General features: G+C 33.4%; 2 protein-coding genes across 2 annotated transcripts; one reads left to right on the top strand and one right to left on the bottom strand.

Moving 5' to 3' along the window:
- Positions 1-12,003: 12,003 nt before the first annotated feature.
- Positions 12,004-12,831, bottom strand: LOC120081167 (17.8 kDa class I heat shock protein-like). The gene has a single exon (XM_039035852.2). The coding sequence runs from the start codon at positions 12,663-12,665 to the stop codon at positions 12,186-12,188; it is 480 nt and encodes a 159-aa protein (XP_038891780.1). The 5' UTR covers positions 12,666-12,831; the 3' UTR covers positions 12,004-12,185.
- Positions 12,832-22,945: 10,114 nt separating this feature from the next.
- On the top strand, positions 22,946-25,150 carry LOC120081231 (large ribosomal subunit protein eL33w). Its single transcript, XM_039035940.2, has 5 exons — positions 22,946-23,067; positions 23,167-23,202; positions 23,343-23,571; positions 23,660-23,702; positions 24,909-25,150. Exons 1-4 carry the CDS (start codon positions 23,036-23,038, stop codon positions 23,699-23,701), a joined length of 339 nt encoding a protein of 112 aa, XP_038891868.1. The 5' UTR covers positions 22,946-23,035; the 3' UTR covers position 23,702; positions 24,909-25,150.
- The last annotated feature ends 347 nt before the right edge of the window (positions 25,151-25,497 follow it).

The following is a 25,497-nucleotide window of genomic DNA, read 5'->3' as shown; positions in this document are numbered from 1 at the left end:
GAACTTTTGTTTTCATGTTTTGCTTTTTCTTTTCTATTTTTTTTTTTAAATTTTTGAACCTTTTCCTTTTCTTTCTTTTTTCTTCAAAGTTTTTTTCTTCCTTTTCTTTTTCTTCATTTTTTTTTTTTCTCATTTTTTTAGCTTGACCCCACTTTTCTTTCAGAGCAGAGTTACAAAGATGGTGAAGTGACGATATCATAAGCTTAAAATGAGGTACACGAACTTAAATGAAGAAGAAGTGAAGCGCACCAAACTTGAATTTGGAGACATGGCAAGGTCGCACTAATATTTTGGAGACGACAGGAAGTCACACTAATTATTTTGTAGATGAAGCGCAATTACACCATAATATATTTTGGACGACGCAAAGTCGCACCATAATATACTTTAGATGACGTGGAGCCACACCAATGTTTTGGAGATGAAATAGAGTTGTACCAATGTTATTTTGGAGATAAAGCGAAACCGTACCAATGTTATTTTGGAGATGAAGCGGTGCTGACTCCGATCTTGAACTTTAAAAATGAAACAGAGTTGCACCATTATTTTGGAGATGAAGTGAAACCACACCATTATTTTGGAGATGAAACGAAGCCACACCATTATTTTGGAGGTGAAGCGAAGCCGCACCATTATTTTGGAGATGAAGCGAAGCCGCACCATTATTTTGGAGGTGAATCGAAGGCGCACCATTATTTTGGAGGTGAATCGAAGCCGCACCATTAGTTTGGAGGTGAAGCGAAGTTGCACCATTAGTATGGAGGTGAAGCGAAGCCGCACCATTAGTATAGAGGTGAAGCGAAGCCGCACCATTAGTTTGGAGGTGAAACGAAGCCACACCATTATTTTGGAGGTGAAACGAAGCCACACCATTATTTTGGAGGTGAAAGGAAGCCACACCATTATTTTGGAGGTGAAAGGAAGCCACACCATTATTTTGGAGGTGAAACGAAGCCACATCATTATTTTGTATTTGTCCGTCACCTAGACAAATATGACCCTAAAAGGGTCTAAATTACTGACCCTAGCGGGATTTGAGTTAATATTGATCCTAAGGGGTTTGAGTTACATGTTGATCCTAGAGGGGTCTGAGTTACATGTTGACCTTAGCAGGGTCTAAGTTACATGCTGACCCTAGAGGGGTCTGAGTTACATGCTGACCCTAAGGGGTTTGAGTTATATTCCAATGTTCGGATGGTGACATTATAAGGTCAACACCTTGGACAGATGTTTCTTTTAGTGTTTTCCATCTATTTGGGCTCAGAATATGTCCAAACCTTATGAAGTTTACTATTTTTCTTAAGCCTTGCATTCCTCGATTTTTTTTTAGATTGTGCAGCCGAGACTTACTTCTCTATGGTGACATTTTTTTTTCAAAACAATGGTTCACCTTATTGGAAAGGGACATTTTAATTTTTTTTCCCTTGACTTTTCACCTTTTGGACCAAATATGGCTTTTCACCTCCTACATCAAACATGGCTTTGTGCCTCCTGTATAAGACTTGGCTTTGCGCCTTCAGAGTTGAACTTGGCTTTGTGCCTCTCGCATCAAACTTGGCTTTGTGCCTCCCACATCAGACCTGACTTCGAGACTTCCACATCAAACTTGGCTTTGTGCCTTCCACATCAAACTTGACATCATGAACTGAGCATTTAACCTGACATCACAAAACCTCCAGTCTTAAGTATGACACAGCACTGGCAAATCCTTCGCATTTGAACTTGAAGAAACCTCGATAAATTCTCTAAACTTATGAAGCAATCGACAAACTCTTCGAACATAAGCGTGATGAAGCAACAGTGAACTCTCTGCACTTGAGCTTAATGAAGCATCGGTGAATCCTCTATAATTGATTTGAAGATGCGTCATTGAAGCCTCCACACTTGAGTTTTGAAGATATATCGCCGTTGAAGCTTCCAAACTTGAATTTGAAGATATATTTAATGTTGAAGATGAAGTGCCATATGTTAGGCAAGTGATGCCTTGAATTTGCAGCAGACAACGCTGAACACTTGAAGCTTCTTTATTTAAGAGAGTAAAGAGAAAATTGAATTTTTTTTATTTTTATTTTTTAACGAAGAGACTTTTCTATGCCTTCAACTTGTATAGTCTTGTGCAAAGTAGCATGTTTTTTCAATTTACTATATCGCTTCCTTACTAGGGATATCTTGAATTTATTGCTCTGCCTTTAGCTTCCTTACTAGGGATATCTTGAATTTATTGCTCTGCCTTTAATTTGTTAGGATGCCCCCAATAAAGATGAAAACCTTCAGTTTGGAGTTTCACTTTTCATTGAGGATGAACAATATCAATTTTGTAATACCACAATTAGGTGGTTGTGGCACCCCTATTTTTTTTATGATAATATTTTTTGGACTGAACTTGAACTTCTTTAAGTTGCCTACGTATTCTTGAAGGCATCAAGTCATAACATAGTTTTTTTTTTTTTTCCATTCACCTTTTAAGCTCATGCAGGCTAGGAGCAATGTGCAGTTTATACTCTTACGATAAGGAGTTGTTATTACATTTATATTTTAAAATCTTTTACTTTCATCATGGCATTGATCCCCTTCTTCATTTGTAGGATTTGTCAATATAATGTGTTTTGGCTTCACCGTCAAGGAACCTTCTGTACTTATGATAACAAACAACTTCCTCTTTATGCCTTAAAGGACAAAACTATGAATTTTATCCTCATTGTTTGCTTCAATAAATGGTTTTGCCTTCAAAGTTTCCATTTTTCTTTCATGTTGATTGCTTGTCAGTTTGAAACGATCAAAAGTAGATGTCGAAAGCCGATCTTTCTTTGATGTGGAGGTACTTAGACTTTTGAAAGCTGAAGTTCGGGTTGAAGTAGACATTAAACATTGATTTTCTACTTCTATCATAGATATACTTGATCTTTGGAAGACTGAAGATCAAGTAATTGAAGGCTTAATACAATCGAAGACAGAAGTTCTTTGCTCGATTCTTTTAGATCATTGACTTCTTCAACATTAATATGATATGAACTTGTAAAGTTTATTCGATTGCAACTATTTGTTGTTATTGCAGCATGATTTGATTGAGCTATTTCGTTAAGGTGTAGCTCAAATTTTCCTTCTTAAGCTAATCTTAGAATTAGATCTTTTAGAATAAAGCATTTTTTTCGTGACTAATAACTTGATGATACTTCTAGTAGTTTGGATCATCGACTTTTTGCATCTCTTTTGGCCATTTAGACTTAGAAAGTTGAATAAGTCGTGCTTTCAGTAGTTGTTCTAGCATATCAGAAATGTCAGAATCAGGAAAATGATAGACTTTTTCTTGTCTTTCTTGGAAAGTTAAGCAGCATATTTCATATTCATGACGTTTTTCTAGTTTCTTGTTTTTCCTTTGAAAGACGACTTACGAAGGGTTGTATTGACAACCATAGATTCTTCTAAAGTCGCATCGGCATCATTTTTTTCATTCATTACATTAAGGATTAATATATCTTTGTCTTCTCGACTAGCGATACTTAGCTCCATATCTTGGCCACAAGTTGCTAGCTCTTCAAAGATGCGAGGCTTTATACCTTGAAGAATGTAAAGAAGTCCCCAATGATGGAACGAACACAGGTGCAGTGGAAGAAAACGGATCTAAAGTACTCTAATTAGGCTAATTACAAAGATAAGCATGCATGCATGCAATAAAACAAGTAAAAGGGGTAAAGAATACGATCTTTGTAGTCTTTGAATCTTCTCCAGACCAGCTCCAATCTCCTCATAACGGTTGGTAGACCACCACGAAAGTCTTCCCGACTATTCTCCGACCTTACAACGGGATGGTGGAATCCGGTGAGTGGCTAATTTGGAGAGGAAAAAAACTAAAGCTTTGAGAGAGAAAAAGAGATGATTATCACATAATCTCATCAATTTCCACTAAGGCCAAGAGTTCTTAAAATTCATTAAACACTCCCTTTTAAAGACCATTACATGCAAACACGTGAAACTTTGAGTTTGATGAGAATTTGACACTAAAAAATCCACTACTCAAAGTGGGATTTAGTGGGACATGTGTCTTCAAATGAAGACAATACCTAGTCATGCAAAAGTTGGCATTTTCCATTCACAAATGTTGGATCTTTCCACTAACTTGGTCAAAGTTTGACTCTCAAAGTCCAAAGTCAATAAATTTGACTTTTTGTCTTTCAAAAAACAAAAGTCAACAATTTGACTTCCGTTGCATCTTTTACCTAGTCAACAATTTGACTCTTAATGCAATTTTGACCAAATCCATTTAATTTCCAAATTAATTCTAATAATCAATTTTAAAATTAAATTAATATAAAATAATTAATTAAATAATTTAATTTAATAGTAAATCCAACAAAAATCTCAATTTATATAAGTCCCTACTCATAATCTTGATATTTAAATCTTATTTAAATATCTCCTATTTTCTCTCTCTTTATTTTTAATTCACAATTAAAATTAGGTTAAATATATCGTATATATTTAACGTTTTGATCCAAAAATTGAATTTAAACACTTCAAATTCGTTCATCACACTGTTCTAAGGTTTAGTCTGATACGAGCTAGTAAAGGTACCTCATGGACCTATAGATCATGGGCTCCAATGATCCACGATTAATCAACTAAATTCTTTAACCTAATTACCACCATTCGTTAACTACCGGATCACTCCATTAAAGCCCAGTAATTGCACTCTCTTCACTGTAGATAGATTATGTCCACTCAATATAACCATGATTAGTTAACCCTTCACAGGTTGTTCGTAATAACGGTTGGGTCAAAAAATTTTTTACCCCCAAGATTACATCTTGCTCCTTAAGTCCTACTGATCCTCTAATGAACAATTGGTTTGTGATCTAATCACTAAACTAAGTCCCTCTCGGGTCAATGAGAAGGTGGGGCCCCTTGTTCAAGACTCGGAGTCAGCACTTAAGAGAAAAACCTCTCTATTATCCATAAAAGTGGGTAGAAGTGAATTTTGTCTTGCACCCTATGTCCCCAGCTATCTACCCAGTCTTACCCCTGAAATGGGAGGCTTATTGAGCCAGCACTGTTGAGCCAACCCTTACCTATGAAAATCTAATGATAATCCCAAATAAAAAGAAGTTCATCGTTAGCTCAGGATTAAGGTCAAGTTACTTAGGTCATCACTTTAAAATAGTCAGTCTTAAATAGTAAACAGCGTATAAAGTAAAAGTGACTTAATTCTTGGTCTGATATTATGCAAACTCATTGCATAGGATACCCCCACTCCTCATGTCAATACATGAACGAATCAGGATCACTTCGTTTGTAGCACTTTACAACAAATTATAATAGCTACAGAGTGGGCCGCATCCGATAGTATTACCAGAATAAGGTACCTAGCCATATTCATATACTATAGAGTGTTTTGGCTATTTACTGAACTTGATTCACTCTTATATCTCCACATAAAGTTCATGTATTCAAATAATAGTCATGGATTTTTAGTTTATTAGATTTAGACTTTACAAGTGCAATTCACATATTCAACAATAATTTTATTGAATAAACATCAATAACATCTTTATTGATAATAGAATATGTTAATCATTACAAACTGTGAGTTTTAGGACATACAACCCAACACTCAATGCATGCCTTGAATGAACATCTCAATGGTAGACAGTTCAGTGAGACGATCTTTGCAATTCAGACTTGCAGATTTCTAGAGATTTATGTAATCGATAACAAGTTCACCTTTTCTTTGATTGGTGTTGGTGAGCTCAAACATACTAATTATTCATCTTGTGCTATAGAGACGGTTTAGAAACTCCTTTTTAAGTGTCCCCAGTTGTCAATTGACTCAGAATCGATGTCAGTGTACCAATCAAAACATTTCCTTTTAACGTTGGAACGAATTATTTGACCAATAAGTCCCCTCATGTACCAGCATTTTCACATGTTTCGATGAAATGAGCGACATGTTGCGTTGAATTACCTTTCCCATCAAATTGTTGAAACTTAGTTGGCTTGTATCTAGTTGGCATTGTTAAATTATCAATTCTTTTTGTATATAGTTTAGAATATAAGCGAGAACTTTAAGAAGAACCATCATACTGGGCCCTAATAGAGTTTAAAATCATATCTTGCAATTGGTGTACTGACAATGAAGCAATTGACATTGATTATTGTTGTTGGTTTTCTTGCAAGATTGTCTTCTCTTTGTTGTTATCCTTGACAGCAGGTGCTTGGCTTGATTCAATAGCATCACGACTTTCAATGTGATTATTTAGAGATGTGATTTCATAATCTCTCTCTTCAATTGCTTTCATTAGCATGCTCACCTTCTTTTCTAGTTCAGCCATTTTTCTTCATCTATACCCACGTCTGTCATCATGACTGACATTATGTTGGGTTTCTAAAGCATATTTGTTTTATTGTTCTGAAGATGAAGTGGATTCATTACACAATGGGTTCTCTTTGATGACAATCTCGCTATTTGTTGATTTCAACAGTCGCTCCCATATATTTCTTGTGATTTCAATGGTTCATTGCTCTTCAGATTGTTGGATCTCTTTGAAGCGACCACGAGTAATTGGTCCCATGTAAGCGTCACTTGAAGTTTTGGAAGCGTTGTCTTTGGATGACACTTGATATTATATGAGAGAAAGAGATGAAAAGTAGAGGAGTCCCACTGGTTGTGCCAATCTGTATTTGTATTTGTGATTTCAATGTGTTCACACGAGATTTCAGGAGAAATACATTTCGTGGAATTTGAACTTTGTATTTATATTCATTTCTTTAATAAGTAAATAAAATCTTTAATACATAATTCTTTGATACGTTCTCTCAAAAATAAATAAATTTTAATCTTTGGGCTTGTTGATCTTCCTGGATGATCAGCCTTTAGGTTTGTTGATCTTCTTGGAGGACCAACTTTTGGACTTTATGATCTTCTTGGAGGATTGGTCTTTGGACTTGTTGATCTTCTTCGATCAGCATCTGGCTTGTTGATCGACTTGTGAGCTTTTCCTTAAGTTTGAGAAGATTGAATCTTCAGCTTGTATGTTGTGAAGACACAGTCAATTTGTTGAAGTTTTCTAATCTTTGAAGCTTCTAATAGTTTCGATCCTCAATTTTTCGGAACTTGAGTGCTTCAGTCTTTGGAACTTGAGAAGCTTCAGTCTTTGGAACTTGAGACCTCAGTCTTTAACACTTGAGAGCTTAAGAGCTTTGGTCTTCAAGACTTGGGAGCTTCAGACTTTGGAGCTTGAGAATTTGGGAGCTTTGGACTTTGGAGTTTGAGAACTTAAGATGCTTCAGTCTTCTGAACTTGAAACCTTGAGAGCTTCGATTTTCAATTCTTCATAACTTCAATCGTCAGAACTTCTAATCTTCAGAGCTTCCGACCCCTCAAAATGAAATGAGAAAGCCTCTATTTATGTAGGTTTCCCATGGGCTTTATATGGGCTTGGGCTAAAGTTAGGCTTGGACCTAATCTTTCGTTTGGCTCAAGTTTTTGCCATAGGCTTGAATTGGATGTGGACTCTAGACCCGAGTGATTTTAAATTATATGACCTAATCCAATTTATATAATTTTCAAAAAGCTTAGGCTTTCGTTATGATGACATGGCAACTTGTAGTTAGCCGAAATTTCTCATTCAACACTCCACATAGTAATAAGTCAATTTTGTCCCTCATTAGAGTACTTCCAATTTCATCTTAAACCAGTTTTCCATTTTGATTTCACGAAAAAAGTTACACTTAAGGGTTCCAATTTCAGAGAATTTGTTTTCTTTCCTTTTTGAGGGTCCTTTGAGACAAGAAGTATATATTTTATTTTGTTGTTTGTTTTCATTCATATGAGGAATGGTTGTCTCTATTTTTTTTTTTATAAGTTTTAATTAAGATTTGTGGTAATTTTTTTGTTATGTTTAAGGAAAATTCTGAAGGAAAGAATTATTGGGAGGGAGAGGTTTTTTTTTTACATTTTTTTTTTTTTTGGTAGTTTTTTAACGATATTTCAACCAATTTTTACTAAGATTTATTGTAAGAGTTAACTTTTGTCCATCCTAAAGATATATGGAGGGTTGATTGTCTCTAACCAGTGGTAATAGAAACCCTTATTTAACCATTTCGGACAGTCGGTGAAACGTAAAGGGAAAAAAAACTACTTAAAATAAATTTACAACTTGTATTTAAAAACACTTCCACTGATCAAGTTTTTTTTTAATGTATGATAAGCTAAGTTGGTCATTAAAGTTAATTGGTGGAGATGATCTATAAAGTTGGTAGTTGGAGTTGGCCACCAGAGGTGTTCATCAAAGTTGGACATTGGAAGTGGTAGTCACGTGGAGTTGGACATCTGAGGTGGTTATTAAATATTATTATTAGAGGTGACATTCGCAAGAAGTGGTCATCGTCGAAGGTGACTATCGAAGTTTGGGCCTCGGAAGTGGTCATTTGCAAGTGCTTTATTTGCTTCTAATTTAGATCTTTATTGCTAAATTATATGGTTTGACGAGTTAATTTGACTATATTTCAGAAATATCAAGTTGTAGGGAAAGTTGTGAAGAATTTGGACAAATATGGGGCCAAAATCCAAATATGAAGCCTCTTGTGCCATTGGTTCAATTAAGGGGCAAAGATATTGGCCAAAAATCAGTAAAATATGGCGCTAAGGTGCTCCACGATGCGAGAGGCAACACTACAACCCAAGAGCAGAAAATGCCACACCGTTGCGACGTTGTCCTGTGGTGATGCGGCTACTTCAGTTCTTTTAAATTTACATATTTTCTTACGCAAAAGGCATCAAATCTCAGTGTGGACGATTAGGGTAAGAGGAGAGAACAACATTTCAGGGAGAACTTGAGAGGAAAAAAAGTTTTGAAGGCGTTCATGCACAACAGGACGAGAGTCGAAGGCAGATTAATCGATCTACACGGTGTCAGTGTCAATTGTCTAACGTTCCCTTCCCTTTCTCTTTAAATTTCTATAAAATGGTTGTTGTTATGAATTTAATTGCTCAGATCATGAGTAGCTAGGGTTTTAACCTAGGATGTTGAGGAGATTATGTACAACTTATGTTTATTATACTGCCTCAGGGAATGAATTCAAATGAATTGCATTTCAAATTTTTCTACTGCTTATTCATTTAGTCAGCTGTCCATTGATTAATTTCATGTAGGCTTAGTATCTCCTCGAGAGAGAGAGACTTTTTGCTAGAACTGAGATTTTTTAATCGTAATTAATCTATGCATGCAAGTGATGAGTTGTTTATGAGAACTGCAAATGGATGATTGTAATGTTGTATCTAGTTAACTGATTGCATGGGAGTGAGTTAGGAATTAAATATTAGAATGGATCGAGCTTGAGAAAGGACATCTTGATTTCAGGCTCTTCAGTTCATGTAATGGTCGATTATTTAATCCTTTTGTCAATGCATTAATAGGGAAATTCCACAATTGAATCAATGTTCTAGGGTGTTCATCGCTTAAATTTGTTAATTGATTAGACCAGGTTTTAACATAAAGAAACTTGAGATCATTGTTGATTTTCTATATAAAATCAGTGAGTGATTAACAATAGCTAGGAGATAATTGTATCTTAATCTCTGTGATAGCACCAAAAATGTGTTATTTTTTTCTTTTTAGTTCTAGGTTGTTACTATGTTTAATGTGTTTATTTGATGATTTTGTAGATATTGAGCGTCTTGGAGGTAGAATCAGTCATTACGAGCTATTCGAAGTTAATTTGGAACAATTAAGTGCTAATTTGAGCAACCGAACTTCAAAAGAACGTGAAAGGACTGGACGGAGAGTGGCAACGCTGAGCAGTAGAAACTGCCTATTTTGTACAAAACAGGGCAACGTTGCAACGCTACGAACATGATGATGAAGGGAGGGAGGGAGTAAAAAAGAGGGAAAGATATAATTACTCGATAAATGTACAAACTTCAATAGTGAATACTATTGAAATTGGTAGAATTAAGTTATTTAACACTAATTTGCAAAAATTAGTAGACCAAATATTGAGTTGGATTAAGAACCCAACTCAACACAACTCAAATCAATGCCTCAAATGCCTCCTATTGTGAATAGTATTACAAATTTAAGTACCTAAGAGTTGTTTTGGTAGGTTTGAAATGAGTCGGACTATAATGAGTCAAGACTATAATCCAATTACAAGTCGATATTTATTTTCATTGTAATGGATTAAGGTTATAATGAGTCAAGACTATAATCCAATTACAAGTCGATATTTATTTTCATTGTAATGGACTAAAGTTGTAATGCCTGATTATAATCAAACCATCCATTCAACCACTTACTACAATCTCATTCTAATGCCACTTTTCCCATTTCCTACACGTCTTTGCTGATCAACTCCAGTCACCATTGGCAACCCTAGCCATCACTACCAACCAACTCTTGCCATCGCCATTAACCAACTCCAGACACCACTTTTGGTGACCATGACGACCAATACCAATGACAACCAATTCTCGCAACAACCAGCACAAATTCCAACAGTGATCCCCCTAGACAACGAACTCTGACAACCATTATTTTAAGTTATTAGTTCATACTATTTTATAATTGTTCTTTATAGCAATTTGTAATAAGAATACTTTAGAAACCAAACAAACTTATACATAAACACACTTTTGAAAAAAAATGGCCAACCGTATTAGTATTTTATTTTATCCATTTGATAAAAATAGATTTAAAATGAAAATAGATTTTTGAAAAATATTTTTTTTTAAGTCAATCCAAACAGACAATTGATTTAACGTAATTTTAACTTTGATCAAGTTAAACTTCTTTTTTCCTTCTTAAATTTCAAATATATTCTCTAAATTTTTTTATTACAAAAAACAAAGCAAAACATAAAATCTAAATAAAACGATGAAAATTTATTTTAAATGGTAAAACGGTTGAAAATATTTATAAAATATAACAAAATTTCAAGACTATGAATGATAGACATTGTTAAACTTCTATCAGTATCTAGCAATATCAGTATCTATCAATGTCTATCATAGATAATTCTAAAATTTTGTTATATTTTATAAATATTTTGATTCATTTTTCTATATTTAAATAGAGTCGTAAAATAATTATCTTATTCAATAAATAAAAAAATTACATTAAATTCTCAAAACTATGAATTGGAAACTTGAATGAAAATCTCTTATCCAAACATTTAAAAACTAAAATATCAATTTAATCTTCAAATGTTTAATTTATCTATAGTAAACTTCAAACATCCATCCAAAAGGCAAATTAAACTGAAATCTAATTTCATCTTATCCCCATCTTATTTCAAAATAAATAAGAAGATGAAATCCAAAAAAACAGATATACAAAAAGATTCGAAGTGATAATATATATATATATATATATATATATATATATATATATATATATATATATTGGCAAAACTCAAACCAAAACTTGCAATCCAAACACAATAACTAAAAACCGACAAGTTAACCTAGTATAATAAGATTCCTAGTAATTCAAATTCTCCATCAATTTCCCAATCATCCTGATTCTATTGCACTGATCCTATTGAACATAACGGAACTTAAATTAGTATAACTGCTAATTTCGTCTTCATATATGAGAAATGTCTCATAATCTTTTTTCTTTTTATTTACCAAGAATTTAAGAAGATTTCTCAAGACTAATGAAGAGTTGATTCTAAAACGATCAAAATCGATTTTGTAAAGAGTAATTTAAATGGTTTAGACTCAAATTTTTGTCTATTACACCGGTCCTGATATCAAAGTGAACTTTGTAATTAGTATCTTCCAATATCTCATCAATATACATTCTTCCTTGGTCCCAATTTATCCAATCAGCATAAATCTTAGCTTTGAAGGATGAAAGTATGCTCAACTGGTCAAATTCAGACGTATAGTGTATCATTACAATTTGTAATTGAATTAGGGAGCAGATTGCAATTGAATTACCTTTGAAGCATAGATATGTAATCTATGTTGGCCTTTTTCACCAAGTTTTACAGGAACAACACAAATTTAACAAACAACTTTAGATTATATTCATTCCCACAACATACAGCCAAACAATTTTTATGTATACAAAGTTATCAACACTGCAAAACACACCAACAAACCTCATTCTTTCACTATTTATTAAACAAACATAAGCAGAGGCAGAACTCAGAACTCAGAACTCAAAGGAACAATGTCCTCAAATCTAACCAGAGATGTCAATTGACTTGATTTCAGGCTTCTTCTCTTCCATTTTAGGCACTGTCACAGTCAGCACTCCATTCTCCATGCTGGCCTTCACTTCCTCAACTTTAGCATTCTCCGGCAACCTAAATCTCCTCATGAACTTTCCACTGCTTCGTTCGACTCTGTGCCATTTATCGTTCTTCTCCTCTTGCTCCTTGCTTCTCTCCCCACTGATTTGCAGCACTCTACCTTCTTCCACTTCAACTTTGACTTCTTCCTTTTTGATACCGGGAAGATCGGCCTTGAAGATGTGGGCTTCTGGGGTTTCTTTCCAGTCGATTCGAGTGTTGGCAAAAACAGAGGTTTCACGAGCAGAGGATGGGACGTTGGCCAGTGAGGTTGAAAATGGGAAACCTTCAAATGGGTCCCAAATGTCTAAGGAGAAGGGATCGAAGACGTTGCTCAGGCGGCCACCGAAAATGCTTGGAATCAGAGCCATGGATGTTGAATTTGGAACAGATTTGATCGCAAGAGAGGTGTAGAATTGGGAATTATTGTGTTTGATGCTTTCTGGATGATGATCCACCGTTCGGTTTGAGGGAATTTAAATAGGAAGCAATAGAAGATGGGAGTGGTTTCGTGGGTTTTCTGGTATCTTCTTGATTTCCATGAGGCTTCTACCACTTTCTCCATGAATTTGGACCGACGCTGCAGAATAATCGAGGCCCAGTTGATATGGGCTCTGTGTTCTTCCATTTTAATCATCCTTTACTTTGGAAAATTGAAAGAAATAGCAAATATCAAGGATGTCTTTTCATTCCTCCCAAAAGAAAAAAATAATAATAATAAGATTTTTAGTAAAAACCTGTCACGCAGGTGATATATTTTTTTAATTCTTGAAATTATCAATGGTATGATTGATTAACAATTCTTTTTAATACTTATAATTATTATACCGCATATAAATTCTAAGTAGAAATACATTGTAAATGAAATCGTCGTGCATTAAATTCTTAATAACAGATTCACGAGATAATGGTGGAATTTTTCTTTCATTTTAAATTTTAAATTGGTAGTTTCATATTTGTTTTGATTTGATTTAACCACTTTTCGAAAAATATTCAAAATTAATCGATCTTTAATTTTATTTATCACAATTATGATTTTAATTTATAATATATCTTTATATTTTACATTATTTTATTCATTTTTATTATTTTAAATTCATATTAGAATATTTTGTCCTGATTAAGATTTTACTTAATATTTTATACATGTTACCATCTAACAAATGGTATATTTTATTTAAATTTTACCATTTTTAATCACTTTTTATTCATTATTGTCTTATTATATTATTATACTATTAATTTGTCTTTTTGATAAACAATAAGTATTTACTTTTGCAATCTTGTTGTTTTTGCTATGCCTCTGCAACGAGCTACAATTCTTTTGTAGGTTTTGTGGTTGATGTGGTTATAAATACAATGTAATTGTTGAAAATGAAATGAAAATGGAATTATGAATATAGTGTGATTGTAAATAAACGAGATCCCTTCTTGATTTTTCTTCTCGAATTAATTTGAATTTATATTTTAGTGTCAAATTAGATTTTATCTAACAACTTATCAAATTAATTACAATAAGCAAAAACTTCTTGGTTTTTCTCTCCAATTTATATTTAAATATATCTTTTATTATCAAATTTGATTTTATCTAACTAACTTTCGATTTGTTTAAATATTTGTTACAAATTCAATTGTATATAAATATTTTTCATTATTTTATACACATTGTTATCAAATTGATTTGATTTTTTTTTTCATATTTTTGATGTTTTAAATTTTCATAGAAATACGTAAAAATGACTTGCTATACTAAAAAAACATATAAATGGGAATTAAACTTTAAATGTTTGAAACATATATATATATATATTACTCAGTTTATTATTAATATTATTATTATCATCATCATTATCATTATTATTAGAATAAGATAACAAAAAAACCCTTAAATCTCATTTCTTCATCTTCTTCACTTAGCCGCCCCCAAAATCTCTTTTTCTTCTTCTCAATCTTATGTCTACGATTGTTGGTTCAACAATCCTTTCTTGAATTCCATCGTCTTGGCTAGCTTTTGACGACCACCATTGCCAGGTCGCCTATCTTTTTCACTCGCATGCATGTTTCCTACTTTTGTTTCTACTTTAAACATAGTTTTCAACAATGACATTCTAGGATTGATAGTGTTTAAAGTTGGCTTTCAAGACAATGTGAGCAAAATAGTCACATAGAATGAAGACAATAAAACTTCCTACAACTGGTTGGTGTCAAATGCGATATTTCCAATAGTCACATCGTCTTGAAGTTGCAATTCCTTCTAATACACACTTACCTAGAACAATTTCGTACAATCAACTTTGCTCTTTCTCACCTTAGAAGAAGTCCATCGTTGTAGACATCCATAAGTTTCTAATGATATCCACCACCTGGTCATTATCTTCTTCACATACACGCGTTCTATAGGCAGCTGAAAGCGTTAAGGACCATATTGGGTGATTTTTAATTTTTGCTTCTAAAATGTTTAGATACTATATATTTGTGGTTTAGAATGTTTAGATAGAGTGTACTTGTGGTATTCGAGTTGTTTTTTGAAGCAGTGTATCTTTTCATTCTCGTTTCTACTTAATTTTTTTGTTTTAGGGTAGTTTTGTCATTTATTAATTAGTATTTTCTATTATATAAATTTGTTTTGCTATTTTTATACTTTTGAAACCTTTTTGCCATTTTTCTAAATGAAACTTTAAAATTTACTATTTATCTTGTAAGCCTTTTACTTTTAATTATTGGGAAATTAAGTTCCTAACAATAATAATTTCCTTGATGACAATGTAAATATTCCTTTAAAATTTATAAATAGAATAGAATAATAATACATACTATTTTTTTCTTTAAAAGAGATTTATTAAAATATAGAGACTAAAATTGAATATTTAAGGGGTGTCCGACTCACCGACATGAGTTGAGTTGAGTTAAGTTGGTATAATATATTAACTCATTATTTGGCCCACCAATTTTAAATGTTGGTGGAGTTAAGTTGGTAAATTTAACCAACTCACCCTAACTCTCCCTTCTTCCCATGTTTTCAGTGACTCCACCCATCAGCCACTGTCACACTCTGAGAACTAACTCCGATGACAACTCTGACGACCAACTCTGGGCTTCGACAACTACCTCCAATGACCAACTCTAGGCTCCGACAACCACCTCCGATGACAATTCTGGCAACGAAATCTGGACTCCGAAAATTCCGGCGACAAGATCTGACAACCACCTCCGATGATAACTCTATTGACCAACTCTGAGCTTCAACAACCTTCGTGCGACCAACTCTAACAACCACCTCCGATGACCCAACTCCGATGACCACCTTCGCACTACCAACTCCGACGACCAATTGGCTCCAACCAATGACCAAATCCAACAATCACCTTCATATGCTCCGACAACCATCTCCAACTACAAACTTCAATGAAAATAACCTTCGATGATCACCTTTGAGTGAGTAACTCCAACGACCAACTCGAGACTTCGACAACCACCTTCAACAACAAACTTCGACAACCAACTTTAATACCACCTTCATGCGACTAACTTCAAGCTCTGACAGTCACTTCTTGATGGAACGAATACATGCACAGCGGAAGAATCAACAGATCTAAGGTACTCTAATTAGGATAATTTCAAAAATAATCATGCATTTGAAACAAAAATAAAAGGGGAAAATACAACCTTTGTAAACTTTGAATCTTCTCCAAATCAACTCCAATCTCCTCACGAACGGTTCGTAGACCACCACAAGAGTCTTCCCAACTATTCTCCGACCTTAGAACAGGATGGTGGGATCCGTGAATGACGAATTTGGAGAGGTAAAAGGCTAAAACTTTGAGAGAAAAAAAGGATGAGATTATCACATAATCTCATCAATTTCCACTAAGGCCAAGAGTTCTTAAAATCCATTAAACACTCTTTTTTAAAGACCATTACATGCAAACACATGCAATTTTGAGTTTGATGAGAATTTGACACTAAAAAAGGCACTAACTCAAAGTGGAATTTAATAGGACAAGTATCTTCAAATGAAGACAACACTTAGCTATGCAAAAGTTGACATTTCCCACTCACAAATATTAGATCTTTCCACTAACTTGGTCAAAGTTTGACTCTTAAAGTCTAAAGTTAACAAATTTGACTTTTTGACTTTCAAAAGTCAAAAGTCAACAATTTGATTTCCATTACATTTTTTACCTAGTCAACAATTTTACTTTTAATGCAATTTTGACCAATTTCATTTAATTTCAAAATTAATTCTAATAATCAATTTTAAAATTAAATTAATATTAAATAGTTAATTAAATAATTTAATTAGTTTAATTTAATTTTAAATCCAACAAAAATCCCAATCAATATGAATCACTATTTATAATATTGATATTTAAATATTATTTAAGTATCTCATATTTTCTCTCTCTTTATATTTAATTCACAATTAAACATTAGGTTAAGTGTGTCGTATATATATATTGTTTTGCTCCAAAATTCGAATTTGAACACTTCAAATTCGTTCGTCATACTGTTCTAAGCTTTAGTCTTATATGAACTATTAGGGGGACCTTATGGACCTACAGATCATGGCCTCCAACGATCCGTGATTAAACGGCTAAACTCTTTAATCTAATTAACCACCATTCGTTAACTATTGGGTCACTCCACTAAAGTCCAGTAGTTGCACTCCCCTCACTATAGAAATATTATGTCCACTCGATATAACCATGATTAGTAAGTTAACCCTTCACATGTTGTTCGTAATAACGACTAGGTCAAAAGCTGTTTTACCCTCGAGATCACATCTTGCTCCTTAAGTCCCACTGATCCTCTAATTAACAATTGGTTTGTGATCCAATCACTAAACCGAGTCCCTCTAAAGTCAAAAGTTTAAGACCTAGAGTCAGCATTTAAGGGAACAACCTCTCTACTATCCCTAAAAGCGGGTAGGAGTGAATTCCATCTTGCACCCTATGTCCTTAGCTATCTACCCAATCTTACCCCTGAAATGGGAGGCTTATCGAGTCGGCGCTGTTGAGTCAACCCTCACCCATGAAAATCTAAAGATAATCCCGAATGAACAGAAGTTCGTAGTTAGTTCAGGATTAAGGTCAAGTTACCTAGGTCATTGCTTTGAAATAGTCAGTCAAAACAGTAAATAACGTTATAAAGTAAGAGTGACTTAATTGTTGGTCCAATCTTATGCAAACTCATTGCATAGGACGCCCCCGCTTCTCATGTTAATACATGAACGAATCAGGATCACTTCGTTTGTAGCGCTTTACAACAAATTGTAACAACGACAAAGTGGGCCGCATTCAATAGTGTTACCATAATAAGGTACCCAACCTTATTCGTATACTAAAGACCATTTTGGCTATTTAGTGAACTTGATCCACTCTTATGTTTCCATATGAAGTTTATGTATTCAAATAATAGTCATGGATCTTTAGTTTATTGGATTTAGACTTTACCAGTGCAATTCACATATTCAATAATAGTTTTATTGAATAAACGTCAATAACATCTTTATTGATAATAAAATATGTTTAACATTACAAATTACGAGTTTCAAGACATACAACCTAACACCTCCAATTACAATCTCCATAGAAAATTATCTTCGATGATCAACTTCGACAACTACTTTCACCCGACTAACTCTGGAATTCGAAAACCACCTCCAATGAAAAACTTCGACAACCAACTCCAATACACCTTCATGTGACTAACTTTAGACTCCGACGACCACCTCCAACTACAAAACTCTAGCAAAAATCATCTTCGATAATCAACTTCGACAACCACTTCCAACTACTATAAGACTAAAATTGTTAAAGTATGTTGTAGGGTTGTTGATTATATAAAAAAAAATATATTATTTTGTCTACATGAAATGGAGTATTTATACATAATGAATTCACATATCAAATGAGTGTTAAGAATATTTAAACTAAAAGTATGTATGTAGTTGAAAAGTATGTAACATATAATTAAAAAAAAAACCATAAAATGAAATGTTTTTCCTGGAACATTTTCCAGCAAGTATTAGTGAAAAATAGAGATTTATTCTCTGACAATCCTCCAAATTTAGAGGAAATTAAAGTGAAATTGTTGAAGAAATGTGGTGACATTCCATTGGTTATGATGATGGGGGAGATTAAATTAAAAAAATTCATGACATAGTAAAAATATAGAACAACAATAGAAAGAATAAGAAAAAGAAGAAGATGATAATGAAATTCATAGAGAAAAATTAGCTAGAATAAAAAATTTTGATTTCGTTTTAGTTTCTCATTTTATTTAACCATATTTCTACAAGAAATGTAATCGGTTAATTATTGTTCATTGCCCAAAAAAGAAAGAAATAAAGAAAGGTTTTAATAATTAAAAAAAAATTGCATTCCATATTTTATTCAAACAAAGATGGCTAGAATTATTGAATAAAATAGTTTCAAAACAAAAATAGTAATCATAAAAACATATTCTTTAGAGTTCAAAAAACTGCATCAGATATCCAGACATATGAACTCAACTCTGCACCACAAACACAGACATATGAACTTAGACCAAATAACTCTACACCCCAAACATAGACATATGAACTCCACAGATATATAAACTTCATAGACATATGAATTCCAGACATTCTATCTCAACTCAGCGCCCCAAACAGCCCCTTAAAAATATGTAAACTAAAATAAAATGAAACTCGGACTATAAGGTCTAAGATATAATTTTAATCTGTATTATTATTTTTTAAAAATTTATATTAGGAGTAATTTTAGACCAAAGAGATTAAACCGAGAAAAAAAAGAAAGAAACAGGGTTGAAGCTAAGATAATACCACTAAGTAGGGGTGAGCCTAGTAGACCAAAAAACTGACCCGACCAACCCAAATCGGTTGAAATTAAGTCGAGCGGTCGAAAATTAACAAATTTTGGTCGGAGTGGGTTTAGGTTTTTTTTTAACTGACCCCCATGTCGGTCGGTGGAGATGGTCTGTTGAAACCCGACCAACTCGACTGAAATATACTAAACATATAATTTTTTAAATGAAGTTCACGCGTAGGGTTTTTAAAATGAAGCTCATGCATGCTGCGTAGGTTTTTTTTTAGAGACTTTTCGTCTTCAATCTCATTGCACTTCAAGTTCACGTCGTCATCCATCACTCTGGTGTCCGTCCATCGATCCCTTGCAACCTAGCCTAGTGGCAGCCGCCATCCACAACCATTGATCCAGTGTCCATCGCTTCGACGCTTCCTTAATGACAGCCACAGCCAGCGGCAGTGTGAAGTTCCCATCCCTTCTCCACATATTCACAACGATGTCATCCTCCGTCTGCTCACCGTCAGCCTACCCTCATTCACCGTCAACCTCTCCTCCGACACTCTGTCTAACATTGAAGAACTTAGTAATTTTTCCCCCCTCGTTTTATTACTTTGAGTTCTCTGTGACAGTCAATAGATTGGTTTTGTTTGTTTATGAATGATTGGTAATTTTTTCCAACCCTCATTTTAGTACAAATTGGTAGTTGAACTTTGACTATTTTCATGTTTTATGAATGATTTTGTTTCCATGTGTTGTGATTCTGTGAACTACTTGAAGTTCAACTGTTCTAGATATTGAAATTTTAGTTCTAATTTTAAAAGAGATTTATCTAGTCTTATATCATTTGTCTACCGTTTTTATTTGTAGACTTACATGGATTCAATGGATATGGAGTTTGATGGAACTGCAACTGATACTTCAAAAAATGAACGAGATGCAGAAACAAATGCCAATACAAATATCATTGATGTTGATTCAGCAAGTGAGACATCATATGTTCCAAATCCATCGAAAAGAAGGAAGGTTGTGAAAAAATCCATGGTTTGAGATCATTTTGAGAGGCTAAAAGGTGATCCTAAAGACCCTCATGCTCAATGTAAATATTGTGGAGTGTCTATGCATGTCATTCTAAACATAATGGTACTGGAACTATGAAGAATCATTTGTAAAATTGTAAAAAATACCCTTACCAGAAAATGAGAGATCCAACCCAAATGACATTAGTTTTCAAAACTAAAGACAAAGACAATGTTGGGGATAATACTTCACAACTTGTATATGAGTCATATAGTTTAGAGAGTTGTGAGGAAGCGTTGGTTAAAATAGTAATTGTTGACGAATTTTCATTCAAGTTTGTGGAGGATAAAGAGTTTAAGAAATTTGTCGATAGATTAACATGTGCAAGTCAACCTAGATTTATTGTTCTGTCTCGGTTTACTGTGGCTAGAAATGTACTTTAGTTGTATATTAATGAGAAAATGTGTTTGAAAGACATATTTGGGAACAAGAAGTATAGAGTTTCTCTCACTGCAAATTGTTTGACATCAGGACAAAATATAAATTTACTAACTGCCTATTTCATAAATTTTGATTGGAGATTACATAAAAGGACAATTAGTGTTTGTCTAATTGAGAATCATAAAGGTGATCCAACTTAAAAGGTGGGAAAAGACTTTGTCTATGATACAATTGATATTGATTTTGAAGGCAATGAGACTATACCTTTCGAACAGGGGTCAGAGATCGATATTTATTTGTTGAAAACCAATGTTAAGAATGAATGTGATTTTGACATATTTCAATGGTAAAAGATAAACAGTCATCGGTTTGAGGTTCTTAGTCGTATGGCTAGAGATATTTTGGCAATTCCAGTATCTACTGTAGCGTCTAAGCCAACTTTTAGTACAGAAGAATGTGTTGTTGATTCATCACGTTGTTCATTGGCTCCAAAAATAGTGGAGGCTCTCATTTATACTCAAAATTAGCTAAATTTTGGTCTAATAGATCTTGAAGTTTAGCATGAATTGGAAGAAGCTTCATTATTTGAAGAAGGTATTTATTCAATTGTTTAACTTTAAACTTTATTCATTTGTATTTTGTAGTTGTAACTTGTTAGTTTAAAATCTTAATGAGGTTGTCTTTCTCTTCTTAATTTTAATTATATGGGATTCAAAGCGGTTATGGATAATGAAAAAAAGATACAATATCTTCTAGATTTTGCAAAGTTGTCACTTATCGATTAAGCATTTATCATTTATTAGTAGTGATTTTGGTTATATTTGACTATTTGTGACGTACTATTTATGTTTATATTTAATTTGGTTGTATTTGACTTTATGTTATAATTTTTAATTTGATTGTATGTATCATGTGACATTTGTGATGTGACGTACTATTTGTGTTTTGATTGTATTTGATATTATTTGTGACGTACACTCTTGACTCTCATATTAGTTTTGTTTTCAAATATATGTGCTTCTTTAAGCAATTAAGCCTGCACAATCCCGAACAATAGACATGTTAAATATTAAGGGTTGTCAAATCAAATCATATTAATATTTTATTTTTAATATCTCTATTCCATAAGTATTAAAACGTAAAATGGTGTCTTAAATTCTAAATCACAATCACAAATTAAGAGAGAAAACTAAACATGATAGATAAGACAATATTCATTCCAAATTGACTAACTAAATTAATAGGAAGAAAAAGGAAGTTAACAAACAATAAATTTGTACATAGTTGAAGCTTGAAGGAAACCATGAATGAGGAAACATTAAAGTTTTTTTAGATATGAAAATAATTGAAGGTTAATTTACCTTTACTTTTACTACTCTATTTCTTATTTTACTCGACTTCAACTTTTATCATCTTTAAATTAGTTTTTTTTAAACCTAGTTTTCAATTAGTTGACTTTTGATAGTTAATTTAATTTGTATTAGAAAATTGCTATTTATAACGATAATGATTTATAACTAAATATAACTTTTACTTAATAGCTAATAGTACTAACTACTAAGTGATAGAATGTAAATAATTAAATATAGCATTTTTCTAAGTAAAAATAAAATAATAATACCAAACCGACCGACCAACTGATCGGTCAGTCGGTCGTATTTTTTGCTCAGTCAACGGTCGAACCGATTTGGTTAGGTTCAGAACTGATTATACTCGATTCGACGTCGGTCTGGTCGAAAAACCGACCCCGATCGGTCGATGATCATCCCACCACTCAGAATACTAAGGCAATCGTGCCATGAGAAGAAGAAAAGGCCTCCACGTCAACCTCAACTCTATAGTCAAGGACTGTATGAAGATCAATCCCACAAATTTACATATATGTCCTTTTTAAAACTATATATATTGGTAATTCTATTATTCTTTTGATAAAAGATAAATTTATTTAAGATATTTTTGAAAATATACCTTAAATTCAATTCACTTTACACTATTTCTCAAAGTTTCAAGGTCACGTGTAATCCAAGACTCTAAAGGCTAAATTAGTAAAATAATATATATTATTTTCTTATTTTAGATTTTTTTTAAAGAAAAATTACATTTTTTTAGTACAACATTTATGGAGGTGGAATATTGAATCTTCGACCTATTCGATCAGAATACATATCAATACCACTTAGTCTTCAATTTAACGAGAATACGTAGGTTTGATTCCTAAAATTTTAAAATATGCAGAAATAATTTCAAAATGTCCACTATGAAACCAATTTCTTAAAATTCATGGGCTGAAATACATATTTTAAAGTGGATGAAAGAAAAAAGAAAGTAATATTGATGGACCGAGTTAGAGGCCTAAAGCCCAATACAAAGCCCAACATAAAGCCCACAACGACGTTTATAAGTTTGGAAAATTAGGTTTTAGACATCGTCGGCCGTCAAACCTAGCTGAAGCAGAAACAGAGGCCACGCCGAAGATGGTGAAAGGAAGGCAAGGAGAGAGAGTCAGGTCTGTAATCTAAACCTCGATTTTTCGAGTTCACTTTCAATGATTCTAACCCTAAAATGGTTTCATTGTTCTTTCCCTTCTGTTTCTTGTTGGATTCAGACTCTACACCAGGGGAACAATTCTCGGCTACAAGAGGTAATCAGGCATTACTGTCTATCAACTCTCATCATTCATTCCACTCTACAAAATCCTGGAATATGAAGAAACTGTACAGAGTATAAGCGATTTAGTTTGTAATTTGTTTGAAAGCTAAAGATGATTGGTGTGGTGGTTAGGTCGAAGTCGAACCAGTACCCAAACACTTCTTTGCTTCAGATCGAGGGTGTTAATTCCAAGGATGAGGTTTCTTGGTACCAAGGGAAGCGATTGGCATATATCTACAAGGCTAAAGTTAAGAAGAATGGATCCCATTATCGTTGCATTTGGGGCAAGGTTACCAGGCCCCACGGTAACAGTGGCATTGTTAGAGCGAAGTTCAAGTCTAATCTCCCACCGAAGTCCATGGTATATAATTAATAGTACGTTACGTGTTTGCGGCAGGCCTCTTTCTATATTGGTTTTATCAAGTTTTATCCTTTTAACTTCTATGCAGGGTGACAGGGTTAGAGTATTCATGTACCCCAGCAACATTTGAGGTAATTAGTTTCATCACATGCTGGAAACTTCTATATTTTGTATTTTTCTCTTCTTTTTTTTCCCCCCATGTATGTTTTGAATTGATGCTGTTTATTGTGGCTTCTGTCCTTCCTGTCAAGTGCACTAGTCTAGTTTCTTTATAACCATATTCTTCCCCCAATGTGGGGTTGCTGTATGCCTTCGCCAAATGCCTCATCAGTAGGAGGTCTGCTTGCATTCAATTGATTTAAGGATCTTGATTAAGTTGTCCCTTTGTTTTAACCAAGATGGAGAATGCAGCTTTTGTTCAATAGTTTATGGAAATTTGACTGAAGTTGTGTGAATTGCGACCGCCTGTTGCCTGTGCTTTCTGTAGTGTTTAATAATCATGTTTTAGCCAATTAATCAACCTCAAACTATCTGTGGACATGGGCCATTGACACATTGTGGTGTTTCCTTTATTGGGAATTGCCGTCTTGTAGTGGACAATGCTCGAACTTTAGGTAGACAAGTTCTATAAACTGTACATGTTTGTATAGGCATCTTCTTATTGGCGGTTGCCATCTTGTTGTGGACAATCTTCTTTACTGCAGTTGCCATCTTGTTGGGCTTGCTGTATTTAACTGTTTTGTTATATATTATGTTGAATGGATTCTGTTATTTTCAAGACCCGGCTTAGATTAGGGGCAAAATCTGGTTCTGATTCCTTTTTTGTTTGTTGTATTTAGATATTGTTTAGTCAATTAATTGGTGGGTGAAGTGCAAACAGTGAAGAAAAGGCCGTGTTATGTTGTATTGCATGTTAAAATCAAATACTATCTATCGTACCCTTCTAATGCTCACTCTACGAAAGCATAATGTTCTTTTTAATAAGATAATTGATATAACACAATGTTTGAACCTTCATTCTTGACGTTTTCTTTTCTATATAATTTTCTGCTATTTTTCTCAGATATCCTTTGAGTTATAATCATCTTTTATTTATACATGTTGATAGGGTGTCTATTATATATCCCAAGACTAATTTGAGTGTAAAATAACTTTGGTGGTTTCAATCGTTTCTTAGAGTAGGTGTTTTGATTGATTAATATGCTAATGAATGAAGCATATTGTTTTTGGGTTGGTAGAAGAGTGGGAATTTATATCCTACACTAGACAATCTATATTTCTATTTCAATATTGACATAGCTTCTGTTTATTTACCAGTGCTTATTGTGTCTTTGCAGCAATGGAGAACCTGATTGAAACAAGTGGTTTGCTACATGAAGGGATTTATATTTTTGTTACATTTTGTGAGCTAAGACAGAAGCATTTTTCTGTTTCTGAACTGAGTCATTTTTTGCTTTTTAGGTAATGTTTCACACCCGAGTAGTTAAATCAGAATTATAGAATCATTTGTCTGGAGCATTGTCATGTGTTAAGCGATGTAGTTGCACTTTTATCAAATGGTTTTCCCGTATTCAAAGTCTCTACGTATTTGCATTTTTAGCTTTTGTTAGATTATAGTTCTTATCGCGATTCTTTGGTTTCCCTTTCTATACCACATTATTACTACTAGGTCATAAGAGATACTTTGTTGATATAGGCTTGCTAATATTGGTCTCCTAGTTCAAATGAGTTACAAAATGGTTTAATGAGTTGATGTGTTCATGTTGGCTTCATAAGGCTTGTAAATTGTAATACTACTGGTAAATGTCCAGCTCCCATAGAAATACATGTGTTTTTGGGAGAAAAAAAATGTTATATCAATTTCTTAAAAAATTGTTTAACAAATAAGTGTCACTGGTTTTAAAAAATTCATATATCTAACTAGGT

The sequence above is a fragment of the Benincasa hispida genome, chromosome 7 (genome assembly GCF_027475165.1).
Source record: "Benincasa hispida cultivar pf3 chromosome 7, pf3_genome.v1.1, whole genome shotgun sequence".
Classification (NCBI taxonomy): Eukaryota; Viridiplantae; Streptophyta; class Magnoliopsida; order Cucurbitales; family Cucurbitaceae; genus Benincasa; species Benincasa hispida.
This window is presented reverse-complemented; position numbering and strand designations above follow the sequence as displayed.